This window comes from Lissotriton helveticus, chromosome 6, assembly GCF_964261635.1.
Source record: "Lissotriton helveticus chromosome 6, aLisHel1.1, whole genome shotgun sequence".
Taxonomy (NCBI): domain Eukaryota; kingdom Metazoa; phylum Chordata; class Amphibia; order Caudata; family Salamandridae; genus Lissotriton; species Lissotriton helveticus.
In genome coordinates, this window is record NC_136067.1 from 892,158,749 (window position 1) to 892,175,311 (window position 16,563).

The 16,563-nt window shown below is 46.1% G+C and overlaps 1 protein-coding gene across 3 annotated transcripts in view; it reads left to right on the top strand.

The window, feature by feature from the left end:
* LOC144761579 (amine sulfotransferase-like) overlaps nt 1–16,563 on the top strand; it is a 476,546-nt gene that overhangs the window by 249,100 nt on the left and 210,883 nt on the right. For all 3 annotated transcript variants that reach the window (XM_078646877.1, XM_078646878.1, XM_078646876.1), the window contains one exon: nt 14,904–14,954. In XM_078646877.1, coding sequence (XP_078503003.1) covers nt 14,930–14,954 — 25 coding nt within the window. In that variant the 5' untranslated portion in view covers nt 14,904–14,929. The remainder of the gene's footprint in view (nt 1–14,903; nt 14,955–16,563) is intronic.

Sequence of the window (16,563 nt, forward strand, 5' to 3'; positions counted from 1 at the left end):
GCCAGCAGACTCACTACACAAATATGCCAACTTCTAAAAGTGGTACTTCTAGACTAGACACAACAATGCCGCATACACCATTATGCAGCATTCAATCTCACGAGTTCACACATATCAAACTCGACCCTGCACTCCCCACACATCAGGAACTACCATGGGCATACATATTCCCCATTCATTCCTATGGGAGGGCAGGTCACTCACCACACATACACAGAGAGCACACGCACTTTACACTGTACCACAGTGAAAAATTGCGCAGAGGCCTAAAATCACCAACCCAGATTCCAGAAACAGGCTAGGAAAAAGCAAAAAGTTTCGGGGTGAACCTGCCAAAAAGGGCCAGGTCCAACAATGTGGCTATGGTTCTGTGCACCATTTTCCGTCACAGAAAAGCCCAAAACCATTAGCTCTTGACGCATCGTACACAATTTGTACTGACCATACAAAGTGTTCATCCAAAAGCCTGATAGGAAAACCGTTAAAGCTTTGTAGGAGCGTCATCCAAACCTCAAAATCAGATCTCATGGAAAGAGACACTCTTACCCTGTGATGAGGTAATGAAACACCAATGATAGCAAATCCCAACCTCCGACAGAAGGATCTCTCGGCCTTTACTACCCTGCAAGCAAAGTTTAGGTGCCCCAATAACCGTGTAACTCAAACAGGGTACGCTTCGGTGTCATCTTAGCATGTTCCAAAATTTTTACAATTCCTTGCACTTTAATAACTGGCAACCTGGCCTCCATTTTCACTGTATCAATCTCAATTCCTAGAAATATGAGACATATATCAAGTCCTTCTGTCTTCTCTCTAGCCAGAGGTACGCCTAAATCCTGGATGAAAGATTGAAAAAATTGGAGCCCCTTGCTACATTGGTGAGAACCTTTTGTGCCAACAAAAAGAAATTCATCCAAATAATGAGACACTTGTGTATGACCTGATGTGAATGAAAAAAATCCATTGGAAAAAGCGCTTAAGTCTTCAAAAAGCTGACAAGAGACTGCACAACCCATAGGCAAAACGTTGTCAACAAAGAAATGTCCTTGAAAATGTATGCAAAGTAATTCAAAGTCTTGTGGATGAACTGGAAGTAACCTGAAAGTGGATTTATTATCACATTTGGCTAATTCCGCTTTTTCACCAGAGCAAGAGCTACATCCACTGAAACAAACTGCACCACAGTGTCTTCTTTGGCAATAAAATCATTCACCGACAAACCCTGTGGCCAGGATAAATGTTGTATCATACAAAATTCTCCCTGAGTCTTTTTAGGAACCACTCCCAAAGGAGAATTGATAAGATTGGGAAGAGGCCAAGAAAGGAAGGGGCCCACCATCCTACCCTCCGCAATTTCAGAGTGTAATGTATGAGTAATGACCTGTGGGAATTGCTATGCAGATTTCAGGCTTTGAGCAAACTTGCGTTGTATAGGGCCCTAATAACCTAGCTTAAACCCCCACTCCAACTTCAAAGCTTTCTCCCGGCAAGTTTAAAACTGAAGCCAAAAACAGAGCTTGGGGATATCAATTGGTGTAACTGCTTTTGAAGTCAGGCTGTAAAGGGACGTCCCTTCCTCTCCCTTGACCAGGACCGGGCAGGGAACTGAAAGCAGCCCTGGCAAAATTAGCCATACCAGCCCCTGTTCGGCGCTTAGCGAGCAAGCCCGACCACTACTAGGAGGGTATTGGGGGTTTCTACACCCAAGAAAATTTGAGAAAAAGACTGACCAAAATGGTGAATTTTACAGCACATTTTTCATTACATATTCAATCGTATCAACTTTCAAAGCACAGTAAATAGTAGATGATGACATTAAAGAGCACCAGGTTACCTACCCAGTCATATGTACCCATAGGCATTCTTTCAGAGAGCACCAAAAATAGACACGATCGCACAGGCCACTGAGGCTAAAAACTATGGAAATGTCACACCCATGCCTGGTCACAACAGGCCCGAAAGCATGGAAATGTCATACATGAGCCTCCAAGTAACTGAGGCCAGAGACTATGGAAATAGTACATATAAGCACCTAGGCACTGAGGGCAGAAACTGTGAAAATGTCACAGATAAGCGTCTGATAACTAGCACCCAGGGCACAGAGGCCTGAAACTATGTAAACGTCACACCCAGGGTGGGGAAAGGCACCCAGGCCAGTAAGCACGGAAATGTCACACATGAGCCTCCAGGACACTAAGGCCAGAAACTATGGAAATAGCACACATAAGCGCCCAGGCCAGAAAGCATGGGCATTTCACACAAGCACCCAGGCAGCCAGAAAGCATGGAAATGTCTCACATGGCACCCTGGCCAGAAAGCATGAAAAATAACACAAAGGCACCCAGGCCAGTGGCACCGGAACACTTTTCAGAGTGTGAGTGCTGCCATCAAAGTTGCCTGTACACCACTAAAGTCAACTCATGGGATTGTGAAAAATTCAAGAATCACACAAAGAACAAGGGTAGCAATTGAGCCTTGCCTATTCCGGGACATATAAAACTTAAAAGCATATGCCAAACAATTAAATACCCTGCACTCTGCATACTGCACCCTGCCATATGGACAGGGCTTGAGCCAGTGGTGACTTCCTGGTGACATATGTAGTAAAAGGGACTATATTTAGGCCTGGCAAACTGTTCCTTTTGCCAGGTCAAAGTGGCAGTTTTACGTCTGCACAGGCAGACTGCAATGGCAGCCCCTGGCCTTGACACATGTTTAAATAGGCTACTTAAGTGGGTGGCACAATAAGTGTTGCAGGCCCAGTAACATCATTTAATTTGCAGTCCCTGGGTACATGTAATACTACATTTCTAGGGACTTCCAAGTAAATTAAATTTTCCAATTCCGTGTAAGCCAATTTTACCATTACGAACGTTTTTAAATCTAATTCATGGACGTTTGATATTTGTATTTTTTCTTTGTTATATGCTTTATCTGTTCTCTTGTACGGCCGGAATTGGACCAATAAAGGCATATTTTAATACAATAATCGTTAGGGTTAGTAGATGATGTAAAGGTAAAAATAATAATTTATTTTACATGATGATACAACGTCAGGCGATGTTCTGGATGTGCTATCATTGTTGCCCAGTCTAATTGTACACGCCATAATGTCATTCAATCATGGACACTTCAACGGACCAGAAAAAGAAAGGCCCGGCAAAACATCTTATTTGGTTGTTATAAAGCACTGCCCTGGGCTCAAAATAGAAGGAAGAGTAATCCCTGATGAAAGTGAGGGCAGGGCGGCTAGCAGCCTTAGAGGATGTTTTTAAAACACGTTATGGCGAGTTTATACAAATCCCTGGCTGCTTTCCAGGACTTTAAATATAGACAGTTTGCATTAAACAGCAGAAAGCACAGAGTACTCATTTTGCGACATTCGCAAGCTTGATAATAAAAATTCCTACCAGGCACCTACCTGTAAGCAGCGTGCACCCTCCAAAGTACATTTGGAGGGTTTGTGCACTGCCCCATGGTCAACATCTGAAATATACTCCTTGAAGTCTGTTAGACCTGGCACCTTGGCGTGAGTCTCCCTTCCTCCTTTTGCTGATGTGCCTCCGATGTTTTGCTGGTGTTCGATGCTAAGGGCACTGCGCCACGACCGTTCCGTGCCGCAGTGTAAGTGCTCCCCATATAAAGTGTATATGAAATTGATCTCCATGATTGGCTTATTTGGTTTACTGTCAGTCCCCAGTAACGCGCACGAGGAGTGCCAGGGCTTGTAGATACAAATGCTGCTGGTGGGCTTGCAGCGCTGGTTGCGCCACCCACGGAAGCGGCCTCGTAAGATGCGTCTCGGGTCTGCCACTGCTGACCCCGCGTACAGTCGCGTACTGCACGCTGATTGCGCAAGTACCCACACTTGCCAGTCCCTGAACCTTCCCTAACCTCCATATCAGTCACCCCTATGGTAGGCCTACGGGCAGGGTGCATTGCGAGCATAAGGTAGGACAAGCCTCGAGTGTGGCATGTCCTAGTAGTGAATTGCCGCCCTTTTGGCTCTTCACTATTGAAGGGCCACCGGTTCTCTTAGGCCAGACGAGCTGTCGGAGCTATTACATGCTATAGTCCCGGCAGGCTCCGGGAACACGGTAGCAGGTCAAGTTTAGTATGCCTGAACTCAGAATAATAAAATACTTCCTTTAGTAAGGTCTATTTTAATATCCTGTGTTTGCAAATGCTACTTTTAGAAAGTTAGCCTTTGCTCGCCTAACTGTTCAACCGCCTCTGCCTGGATGTGTATCTGCTGTCTGGGTTTGTGTGAGTGACAGGGCTGGGAGATTCCCGGGGATAGTCGGGTGCTCCAGGTGGTGAATAGAGTGCTTACACCAGGATGGGTGGGCGGAGTAGACCTTGACTCTGAATAGGGTTGTGCTCCTCCACCACAATGCTGACTCCACCGACCCGCAGAGCGTCTGATGTCTCTACCCTGAACCCTGAAAGAAGACGGCAGCATCCTGTCAACAAAGTGCTCCAGAACTGGGTTGAACCAGGCTCAGGCCCCCTGGCCTGCAAAGACAAAAGAATCACAGTATAAATGCAGGAGCTCCGCTCCTTACAAATCAGATCCAGTTTTGACCACGACGAACCTCTGCCTGACTAGAAGGACCAAGAGAAGCTGAAGGACGGAAACCAGTCTGTATCCTGTTAGACTGGCCTGCAGTGGTGCCTTGCTGAGAACGGAGAGGAAAGGACCAGAAAGGACTTTGTAGACTTTTGCCTGAAACGATCTCCAAGGGTTCGATCGAGAGCTTGCCCCCTGAACGGAACCCCAGGACCATTGGGTTCTATCTGCTTGTGCCCATCTGCTGTTGGGCCTTAAGTTCTTATTCCCTCGCCAGAGTTGTGACTCGGGTGCCTTCGCCCCCTCCCAGGTCGTGACAGCTCGGAGCCTGGTCGCCCCGCCGTAGAGAGCCCCGCTCATCCCTGAGTCGCTCTCCGCTTCAGTGCCGGACCGCCTGCTCTCCTGTCACCTCGCCGCTAACGGAGCGCGTTGGGTGCCTCTCATCTCTCCAGCCGGAATCTGCACGGAGAACATTCCCATAGCCTCGGACGGTCCGTACGTGGCAACGTACCCGACTGTCTCGCATTGTCCTCCTGCATACCAAGGCTCGTGCCGCACCTCAAGAAAGGCCTCCCCGTACAGTGGTACTGGAAGCCTGGTGCTGCACCCGTCAGCCCGAGAACGCGACACCCCTCACAGATCCATGAGTCAGACCCGACGTGCTAAGAAGTAGTACGTCCCGCAGGCCTGAACGGCGCCCCGCCCCGTGAGCTGCATGGATCCCGGATCGCCGCAACCCTCCACAGTCTAGCTCCCCAGCCTCGCTCCTCGAGGTTGACCGAGCCGGAGAGATCCTCTGGAGAACCGTCGGCCTCGTTCGGGGTCAGCCCTCACCAGCCGTGCCTGAAACGCCTCGGACTTCCACAGCAAGGTACATTTGAACTCCGTATCGAGTTCATATTCGATCCAGGGTCCGCAACGTTCTTATTTCACTGTCGCCGTACCTTGCAAAACCACGAACATTGAAAGACTAAGTTTGCCTATTGTAATCTGGTGGCCCCCATTCGCTAAACGTTATTGTTGGTCTTGTGATAATTCTGCTCGAATATATCTTTTATATAAAGTATACGTATTTTTGATACAACCATTTGACTGGTGTCCATTTGTGGTGGGTCAGTGGGTTTACTGTGTGTGGTCATAAATGCTTAACTTACTATCGCCCTGAAGATTAGCCTTGTCTGCTCGCGCCACGTTACCTAGAGGGTGAGCAGGGGTTATTCAAAGGAGTAGTTCCCTTGCCCTGACGATTGGGTCTCAGGGTCCCTGTTTGTCACAAGTACCTACCTGTGCCAACCAGAGACCTTCGGGTTCCAACAAAGTCCAACGGAAGCGACCCCCGACCCCCTCCAAATTCTGGTGCCTGGAGAGGAGTCACTGGGTTGTCATCAGCAGCTAGGCAGCTCATCAGCGCACCTGACACCACTTTTGAGAACAAAGTAATGCAGGAACTATAGGGAGTGCGCAATGCGTAACACACCATGCAGACAGACTGCGCAATGACGTGCCACGGGGACATCACTGCTCCTTGTATTGTGCATTAACATCAGCTTGGGTACCTTAAGCCCCCTGACTCAATGGTCCATGCTCCCTGTTCCCTGTGTTTACACCCATACCATATGCAGCGCCACCGCTCCCCCCACACGTGATAAATGGCTCTGCTGCATCAGACAGTAAACTTCCAGGATGGGGGAACCGGATGTTTCCTGTCTCTCCGGCTGCCTGGTCAGCCCCTGCTCGCAGCCGGCAGCAGCGATCGGTGCTCACAGAGCTATTCACGCCCTCTGCAAAGGTGTCCAGAAAGAGCGTTGGCCAAAGAAGGACCTAACACTGCTGTTCAAAATATACCCACGCCACTTATTATATTCCCATGAACATGACGTGCATTTCACCTAGAACGCAGCATATACAATATCGAAATCACAAAACGTTATTTATTTTCGTCTCAGGAAAAAATTGATATAGACCGAATAAAAATAAACAAATAAACAAAACCTCTTGCTGATGAGTGAAATAAATACATATTTCTGATATAACATTGCCTGCTGTCGCATATAATATTTTACTAATCATGTATTTCAAATCCCGAAAGCAGGTAGCCAGTCGTATTACAACACATTATCACAGGTAGATATTTTATTCTTGTTGCAGACATTTATTAGCTGGGCACATGTTCATCATGATAAGCCAAGAAGACAAGTGTAAAGGACTGCATACTTTTACAACAAATCAAGTTTTCAGCGGTGTTCAACAGTCTACACCGTTCAGGGGCGCGTGTCCCTCTGCGCAGCGCCCAAGCACAAGGGGTGGGGAGACTGTGGGCTGCTCCATGCCTAGAGTATCTGTTACTGTAAGGAGCTCAGATCTGGTGACATGTTCCATTGTCCAGCTCCAGTGGGGCCGGGAGCTCTCAAGAGCGCTGCCCACACCTCCGTACTACCTGCATGGCCGACTCTCCTCGCAGACACCGTGCAACACGGTGGAAAACTCGGCGAACAGATACTGCCATTCAGCGTACCACTTGTTTAAATGATAAACAACACTGCACATCTTCGCAACTGCATTTATATCTAGGATTCCACGGACCGAAAACAAAACTGGCCCCCTATCAAAAAACGGCCCCCACCCCCTCCAGCCTACCGGGGGATTGCCCGGTGCCCAGAATTACCAGTCCGGCCATGCCCTTGACTGATAGGGAAGCTGGATGCTTGCTTACTGAAACATTGCAAAACAGCATGTTTGTCCCCACATTAAGAACATTAGTGCCTGTATTTGAATGTTTTTTTCTGGCAGAAACCCCTGTTAAAATTCCTGCAGGCTCCTGTAACAAAAGCTGGTGGTTTAGCCCAAGTGCCCACCCCTCCCTGGGTAGGTCTGTTAAGAAAGGGCTGGGGGGCAAGCCCACTAGCAGTATGCATTGTAGGGGAAGGCCTCTGAGGATACATCCATTGCACTCATAATTTGTTATCCACCTCAAGGTTTTTCTGGAACTAGGACTAGGTGGGCTCTGAACTCTTCATTGTAATGTAACCAGGCAAAATCTCCAAATTCTGACTAAGCCCTTCTGATTGTATCTAAGTATTTGAAAATTGAAGAATGATCTGGGAACCTTTCGCAGTAAACACTTGCAAAAATCAGAGAGGCTGAGGTCCAATAATCAATATTAGTGGGGACCCTGGGTGTTTTAGCTAGCTCCCAAGCCTCTTCCCTAGAACCTTCTGTGAATAGAAACTCCCTATGCAGTAACTTGAAAACATCCACAAATTCTCCATTCCACATTTTTTCTTTGGTATGTTTGTTAAGATGCAGACCTAAGGGCATCCACAGCCCCATATAGGAAAGCTGTTTTAGACCTATGGATTTGTTCTTACCGTCCTTCTCACCTTGAGAATGTGTGTTAGATGCCAACAATTTGTCTTGAAATGTATTGGTTTTAGGAGAAAATACATTTTGTAACTTTGAAGGAGACTCACAACGACAACAACCTTAGCCTTTGCGGCCTTACCAACAACCCCGTCTGCTTTACGTTTCCTAGAAACTGAATTAGAATGAATATCAATCATCAGCTCACCTATTTGGAAGGCTTGTCAGGTGTTGAACGCATCTTCTTGCTGGCACTGTCAGATGCCTTTGAATACCGTTCTAGCTCGTTCCAACTCCTTTCAGATTCTTTCATCTGCAAACAATTAGCTCGGAAAATCTTGTTAGTAATCCCCCCTGTTTGGAAATAAAAAGGCTGTTAGACTAGTCCTCCTGACTTGCAAGTTAGCCTTCTTCCAAATCAGATAACTCATTGTCACCTTTAGCATGAACCCCCTGACGAGCCCCACTGCAGGATGGTTGAGCACCATCACCCCCACACCACCATCAATTTAACTGAGAACGTTTTTGGTCGGGTAAAGGTGTTGGAAAAATCACTTCAGGATTTTTAGTGTGGGTGTGATGAGGTGAACAGGACGCCTGAAACCTGCTCAAAGGCGGTTCACTGCACCTGATGCCCTTTTGCAGCCTTGAAGCAATGTTGGCCTGCAAGACGCCAATTCTGGCAGACATGTGGGGTCCCGTAATATTTTCAGTTACTACAGAGCAACTCCTATCCTCATTATCCATCCACACCGACCTACCCTGTCCAGGATGCTTGCTACCTGCTTTGACAGAAAACGCATTTTTGCTACCAGCCTCAGAGGCTGAAGAACTAACCTTGGACATCCTATTAACCGGTAGTCTTATACTGTTTAAAACAGAATTTACCACAGAATGACTACTTGGAAAAAACTTTGAGGACACCTCAGTAGATAAAGCTGCACTATTCAATGATAAATTGCTAGTATCAGAAGAAATGACAAGAGAAAGGGGCCTCTCGCAAGAACCGGAAACCCCAGCCTTAGCCAAATGAAATTTAGTCCCCAAAATAGGAATGTCACATCTGGTAGACAAAGTGGGAGAAAAATCATCCGGACATAACTGTTTAAATGTAATTCGCCACTAGATGGCGCCAACGCCTCACTGTCATCCAAAACAACTTCCTCAGAAACTCTAGATATCCTTTTAGGGAGCTGGTTTTCTGACATACTTGCCTTTTCCACAACCAAGGAAGCTGGCTGCTGGACAGAAGTAAGAGGGGGAGATCCCCTTGAAACTTCATTTAAGGGATTATTAACTTTTGCAGGCACAACTTCAGGGGAACTGTCAGACAAGGTACAAGCATTTACAGCAGCAGACTGTAATTGCCTCTGTCACTGTCACCTCCCCGGGGCTTTTCATGCTCCCCCATTTATATAATTGCTCATGCTCCCAGGACCCGGCCCATCCAGGAGCTAAAGATTACAGAACCGCAGGAATTTGTGAGCGCACTACTCACGTGTGAGGGTCTCAAGGTGCTGGGGGGGTGGGGGGGAGGGGTAGCAGTTCTGTTCAGTCAAACAGCCAGGTCTTGAGGGCCTTTCTGAAGGTGTTCAATGAGGAGGAGCATCTGATGTTGATCGGGAGCTCATTCCAGGTCTTATCTACGATGTAGGAGAAAGCTCTTCCCCCTGTCCAACCTTTGCGGATGCGAGGTGTTTCAGCGAGGGCAAGGTTGGTAGATCGGATGTTTCTTTTGGGTGCTTGGAAAGTGATTCTCTAGCATGGCAGGTGCAGATCCCACTTCCTCCAGAGGTTCTCTGGTAGACTTCACATCATGGTATTCTGTGTTTTGTAAAACTAATCTACCGAACCATTGGTTTGCCATGGAGAAATGGTATGTCACACCAGCTTGCGCCCACAACTCTCTCTTGTAATTAGAGATGTAAGTAAAGATGAAGTTGGTTCTCTGTTCAGAAATTACTGCCCTTGGAAATCCAACACTAGAAAAAATCTCCAGGAGCGCTCTTGCCACCACATTTGGAGTCATGCTCCTTAAAGGTACAGCTTCAGGGTACCTGGTGGTGTGATGATGATCCACCACAACCAAGATATACTTGTTGCCTGTCTGTAAGGGGGAAGGGGGGTCAAATGGATCAACTAATGTCTATTCCCAGCCACTCAAATGGAACATCTACACCTTGTAGAGGCACTAATGGTGCCTTAGTCTTTCTTCCCGTCTTATCACTCATCTGTCAAGTTGTGCATGGTCTACAGAACCACTCTCTGACTCTGCGCACCCCTAGACAGTAGTACAGAGGCTCCTATCCTGATATTCTTTTTTTTAACCTCGGTGTCGTGTTTAGGGAACTTTATGGGTTAGTGACAACATAAAGTTCCTGTACACTAATGAAAGTACTAGCCTCGTGCTAGTACCTGCCTTGGGATTTACCAGTTTAGGAGAGTAGAGTAGACTATCCTTCCAGTCAACATAGTGTTTCCTGATCACCCCTTTTGCTGACTTGATCCTGGGCACTCTTCATGTGCCTTTTGCATATATTCCTGGGTAGGTCCTCCAGCAGCTACCAAATCCTGAAACTCTGGAAGCGACCCAGTCTCCAGAAAATGGTCCACTTTGAGCTTCATCCTTCTGTCCCTGTGGAGCAGAAACAATGTCCTCCATGGCCTTTGCCTTCCTGGAGTTTCCCCTTTACTGCAAACTGCCTCGCCTTGGTGCCTGCAAATCTGAAATATACCAGCCTCACTCTGAGACTGACATGCAGCTTCTGCTCTGGTTAACACAGCAGATGTTGTATATGCTATAAAGGCTACTGGTCCTTGCAACAAGCCAGTGGCAATCAAAGCATTTCCTAAGAGACATCCAGCACCTTTCTTTCTTTTTATCCAGATGTGAAACTTGGCCGCCTTGCCATTGAGCACAGTCTCAACCCTAGGAAGCGGATACTCCATGCCCTCTCCACTGGCTACCAATCCTGTATCTTTGGTTCCAGGGAGTATCTCCTCAAACTTAAGGTATTTCCTCTCAGCCATAGTATGGAAGGCCCAGGTATCCATCAGGTTAAGAACAAAAGGGGATAGGTCCATAAATCAGTGTTGAGGGCTAGACCCTTTAATAAATTGCAAAATACACACAGTGCCCGCACCACAATTACTCGATCCATTTTTTAAGAGGGTAAGAGAACAATTTATTGTGACCACCCTCGACATAATTACTTTGTGTCAATCATTTTGTACTTTTCATGTTTTCACAAAGCTTGTAACAGAAGAAAGGACTATACGGAAATGTGGGGCGGCCATCTGTATTGAGAAAAAGCAGATTCCAGTAGCGGCGTTCTGTGGCACAGAGCAGGTAATTGACGAACATCGGGTAGTTTGAATTGCACTTCGAGCACTTACTAGCAATCTTTTGAGACCCGCGTTTTGTTTTTCAACAGGACGTTGATTGAGGCACTCCCTTTGAATATATGAGAATTTACACTTCAGAAAGGTAGGCAAATTCCTCCTTTGGTAGCATGCATATAAATGCGGCGAACCTTGAGAGAAAGTCCCGTGGCTAAAATAGGTGTCATTATTGTTGTAGAACTACATCTTTATGGTGACATCGCACAAGTGAATACGCCGGTTTGCGGCAGTTGGCAAAAAGCAAGGTATGCCTTATTTTTTATTTTTTATCGGATACTAGCAGGACAATCAAAGCTATGAGCAGGTTTCATTGATGCATGTTTTTAAACCTTTCTAGACATCTCTGTCTGGCCACGACTACAAACAGTCCTTTGGACAATACGAAGATTAAACATCCTGCCCTTCCTTAAAACAAGCCTGGTATGTAGCTCACCACTACTAGTAGCCCACTATTGGAAAAAGGTACTCACTATGAATCTGATCATTAAAGTAAAATAATGTCTTTGCATCTTCTAGATACAAAGAATAAACAGCCCTGATGAAAGACCAGTGACCTTGTGCCTGGTCTTGAAACGCGTCGGCAGCTTTTCTTGGGTGGAATAAATTACCATCTTAAAGATACTAGGACCGGCTGGTCCAGTATTCAAGCGTCTACGAGTCATTAAGTTGCATATATTCCCCCTGGAAATTAGTTTTTCTCATGTTCTGATTGTAATGTTTGTGATATTGTTGTTTGTGATGTATTCATAATTTTTTGTAATGTTTGATGCAGAAACTCTTTTTATTGTGTAAACATGGTGTGTTTTTTTTATGTATGTACAGAGTATATATAGTTTTGTAAATATTTAAATGTATAGTCCTTTTTTCTGTTACAAGGTTTGTGAAAACTTGAAAAGTACAAAATGATTGACACAAAGTAATTATGTCAACCCTCCTGGGGGTTACCGAGAACTTACGCACTCGCCTTGATCATGGTGAGACCTCGGCGCTTTTTCTTTTAGACTTAAGCGCCGCATTTGATACGGTCTCACACTCCAATCTTCTGAGAGCCATGAGAGCGGCCGGGGTGACTGGCCCTGCACTTGCTTGGCTGGCCTCTTTTTTAAGTCACCGTACATTTCAGGTTGTTTCTTCCGGTTCTTCCTCTTTTATCCGTTCATCTGCGTATGGGGTGCCGCAGGGGTCCTCTCTGAGCCCAATGCTCTTTAATATTTACGTGAGGCCCCTGGCAAACATTGTGGAAGACGCTGGTCTCTCCCTCTACTCATACGCAGATGATACTCAGATTCTTTTCTCCCTCACCTCGGCCGAAGTAAATCATCCATCTGCTCTCAAACTAGGACTTAGCCGAGTGGCAGAGTGGATGCAGGCAAACCTCCTGAAATTGAACAGAGATAAGACGGAGGTGGTCATTCTGGGCAAGCATAAGTACCTCTGGAGTGCCGCACATTGGCCGTCAGAAATGGGTCCTCCACCCTTTCCAGTGACGCCGGTCGCAACCTTGGCTTTGTCCTAGATGACTCACTCTCCATGCGGCACCAAGTGGTCAAGGTGGCAGCCACCTGTTTTTCCATCCTGGGGTGGCTCCGGAAGATCTTATGGATGCTCCCAGTCTCGACGAGGTGCTCTGTGGTCCCCGCTCTGATTACTTCTCGCCTGGACTACGGTAATGTGCTTTATTTGGGAGTTACCTTGGAGATTCAGAGGAGACTTCAGCTTGTCTAGAACTCGGCTGCCCGCCTCCTCTGTAAGGTCCTGTGGAGATCTCCTATCTCCCCTTTTCTCAAGGACCTTCACTGGCTCCGTATTGAAAACGGAGTCAAATTTAAAGCTCTTTGATTTATGCATAAGATCAAACAAGGGTTGGCTCCAGCTTACCTACAGTCTCTTGTTCAACAATACTCTCCATCTCGCCTTCTTAGATCCTCATCCCAAGGAAACTTCCTGATTCCGCGTTTCAAACTGATGAGAATGGGTGGACGCTCTTTCTCTTGCGTTGCCCCTAGGCTGTGGAATTCTCTTCCGCAGAGACCTTAAAACCTGGCTCTTTCCTCAATAACAACTGCGATTTGTAAGCACTTTTTCTACTGGCGCCGGGAGACCCCTTGTGGGTAGCTGCGCGCCCTATAAATTCAACAACAAAAAAAGACTGATCTATTTTGTCTGATGCCCAATGGAGCTACCTGGTTTAGCTATAGGGGAGATGGGCCGTGGATTCCCTCCTTGGTCGTCACCTACCCAGTCGGTCTTTAGACAAACTTCCTTTCGTCTCTATGGTTGTCTCTTCCCTTATCCTCACTCTCTCTCCTCCCCTACCCCCCACTACTTTCTCTCTCCTTTCTCTCCTCCCCTAATGTATTGCTGACTGTTTGATTTAATGTTTACTTGTTGTTCTTTTTCTGGTATATTGTTGAACCACATTGTTGCAATTCCTGTTGTCTCCCCCCGCATCCTCCCTCTATTTATGTCTCTTCTTCCCTCCCCTCTCAATGTATTGAGAGAGAACTATTTTGTCTGATGCTCGATGGAGCTACTTGGTTTAGCTATAGGGGAGATGGGCCGTGGATTCCCTCCTTGGTCGTCACCTACCCAGTCGGTCTTTAGGCAGACTTCTTTTCGTCTCTCCTTATTGTATCTTCCCTAGCTCCTATCCTCTCTCCCCTGAATCTCTCCTCTTGCCTGCTACTCTGCCTACCCCCCTGTCCTTTGTGCCCTTTGACTAAGCACTCCTTCTCCCCTTGTTGGGGAAAGATCCAATATTTATACTCTGGAGTCTCAGCGAACCCGCTGAGTGAGTCCACTGTGCCAAGGGAGCCACTCACACTTTAGGTATGGTATGGAACCCCTTGCCAAAGCACTCCCTCTCCCCTTTTTGGGGAAGGATCCAGTATGTAGGCCTTGGAGTCTCAGAGACTCCTCTGAGAGAGTCCACTGCGTAAAGGGAGCCTCTCGCAATAGAGATAGGGAAGGGATATCACTTCCCTGGGATCACAGCTTACTGGACTTTGGACGTTGCCTTGACTCGTCTACCGGTTTGTGTCCCCGTCACCCTTCCCCTCCTCTCCCCATGCTGTGTCTCTCACCCTCCCCTCCTCTTTCCTGTCTTCATTATCTGTCTACTTCCCCTGCTCCAACCCCCCTCCCCTGAATCTCACACCTTGCCTGCTTTTCCCCTTACGTATTTGTGCATATTGTTTATCTCGACCTTACAAGTAACTATGTTGCCATGCTCTAAGAACTGTGTAACCTTTGTAACGATGTAACCTGTAACTATGATCTGATGCTCATGTAAAGCGCTCTGATACCTCCGGGTCTAGCCAGGGCTATATAAAACTTTTAAAATAAAATAAAATAAATGTCAAGGGTGGTCACAATAAATTGGTCTCTTACCCTCTTAAAAAATTTGTTGATTCTCAGTATTGAAAAACAGTGTCAAAACGTAAGCATGGAAACTCAGAACATAAAGAGGTGCCAGAGAGATTGTAAATGAATGTGTAAATGCTGCCTACTCCAAACAATATTTTGACTGAAAAACGTCTACTAACTTTAAATATTTATAATTTCTTTACAGCGTGTGCCAGTCTTGCAACATTAAAGATGTCATCTGTTACCCAGGACCCTAGTGAGTAATTCAACTTTTTGCATGTCGCGGTTTGAAAATACTTTATATATATATATATATATATATATATATATATATATATATTTCAAACCAGGTTTCCTTCAACAAAGGATGTCGTGGAGTCGCGACGAAATCCAAGAATAATCCACTAGGTTTACATGAAATCCGTTTTTATTTTCAATCCATGTGAGTCAAAATTAAGGCAAAAACCAACGCGTTTCGACAGCCTCCGCTGTCCAAGACAGCGGAGGCTGTCGAAACGCGTTGGTTTTTGCCTTAATTTTGACTCACATGGATTGAAAATAAAAACGGATTTCATGTAAACCTAGTGGATTATTCTTGGATTTCGTCGCGACTCCACGACATCCTTTGTTGAAGGAAACCTGGTTTGAATTAATGAGCGGGCGGGCTCGTCCGCAGGAATACCGCGACCACATTGCAGCGCCGACTGGGGAGAAAATCGAGCCATCCAGTGTGATATATATATATATATATATATATATATATGGGGAATCAAATGTGCCATGAGGTGGGGTTTTATGGAAATGATGTGAAGTGATTCAACTTGACACGTGTACCAATGCAAACTACCAAGTCATATTTTGTTGTAATACATGCCTTTTCTACTAAAATCTCTCTGCATATGCAAACATTTTCTTTCTTCCCTTTCTTTCATCATTTCAGTAAAACTCAGGCAATATTTGAAAAGTTTCACATTTAAATACACACACAAGGAACAAAAAGAACTAAGGGCCCCCATTCAGATCAAGGCCGGGTCAGTAAATTGGTCAAACTGTAAATCATGCCACATTATAGCTGCTGGTGGGATTACATCTCAAATTTGGGGAGAGCTGGTCAAGGAGGAATAATGATGGGCAGTAACAAATCTCTGAGTGGTTGTGTATCCACCTCTAGGCTGCTGTCTTCAGTTCACTAGGCCTGGCTGGCAAACCAGTTATTGGCAACTGCTACCCAGCACTCCCAGACCTATGGAATCTCTAAATTTCGAATCTGTAGACAGCTGTAAGGGTTGGGTGGTCCCAGGGATTCTGTAAATATAGCGAATCTAGGGCCAGATGTAGGTCACCAAATACCGGTCGGTAACGGCCAAATTCGGCCGTTACCGACCGGTATTTGGTGATTGAGATGTAGGGGCCATTATTTTACGGAATCAGTAAATTTACCGAATCGGTAAATTTACCGATTCTGTAAAATACTGAATCGGTAATTTTACCGATTCGTTAAATCCATATGTGGGTAACACTCCTAAGAGTGCCACAGGCCCTTAAGAGTCGGTATTTTACCACCCAATCCTATTGGGTGGTAAAATACCGAATTCAGGTGTGCATGCACATCTGTGCATGCACACCTGTGCAATGTGACACACAGACATGCCCTTAGGGCATGTATGTGTGCCACTTGTCACACATGCCTGTACTTGGGGTGCTAGAGGGTGTCAAAGTGACACCCCCTGCACCCTTGCAGGATTCGGTATTTACCGATTCGGTAAATACTGAATCGGTATTGCCCATTGATTCCTATGGGCTTCAAGGCCCATAGGAATCAATCGGTAATTCTAAAATAAAATGTACCTACATCTCCCTCCTTC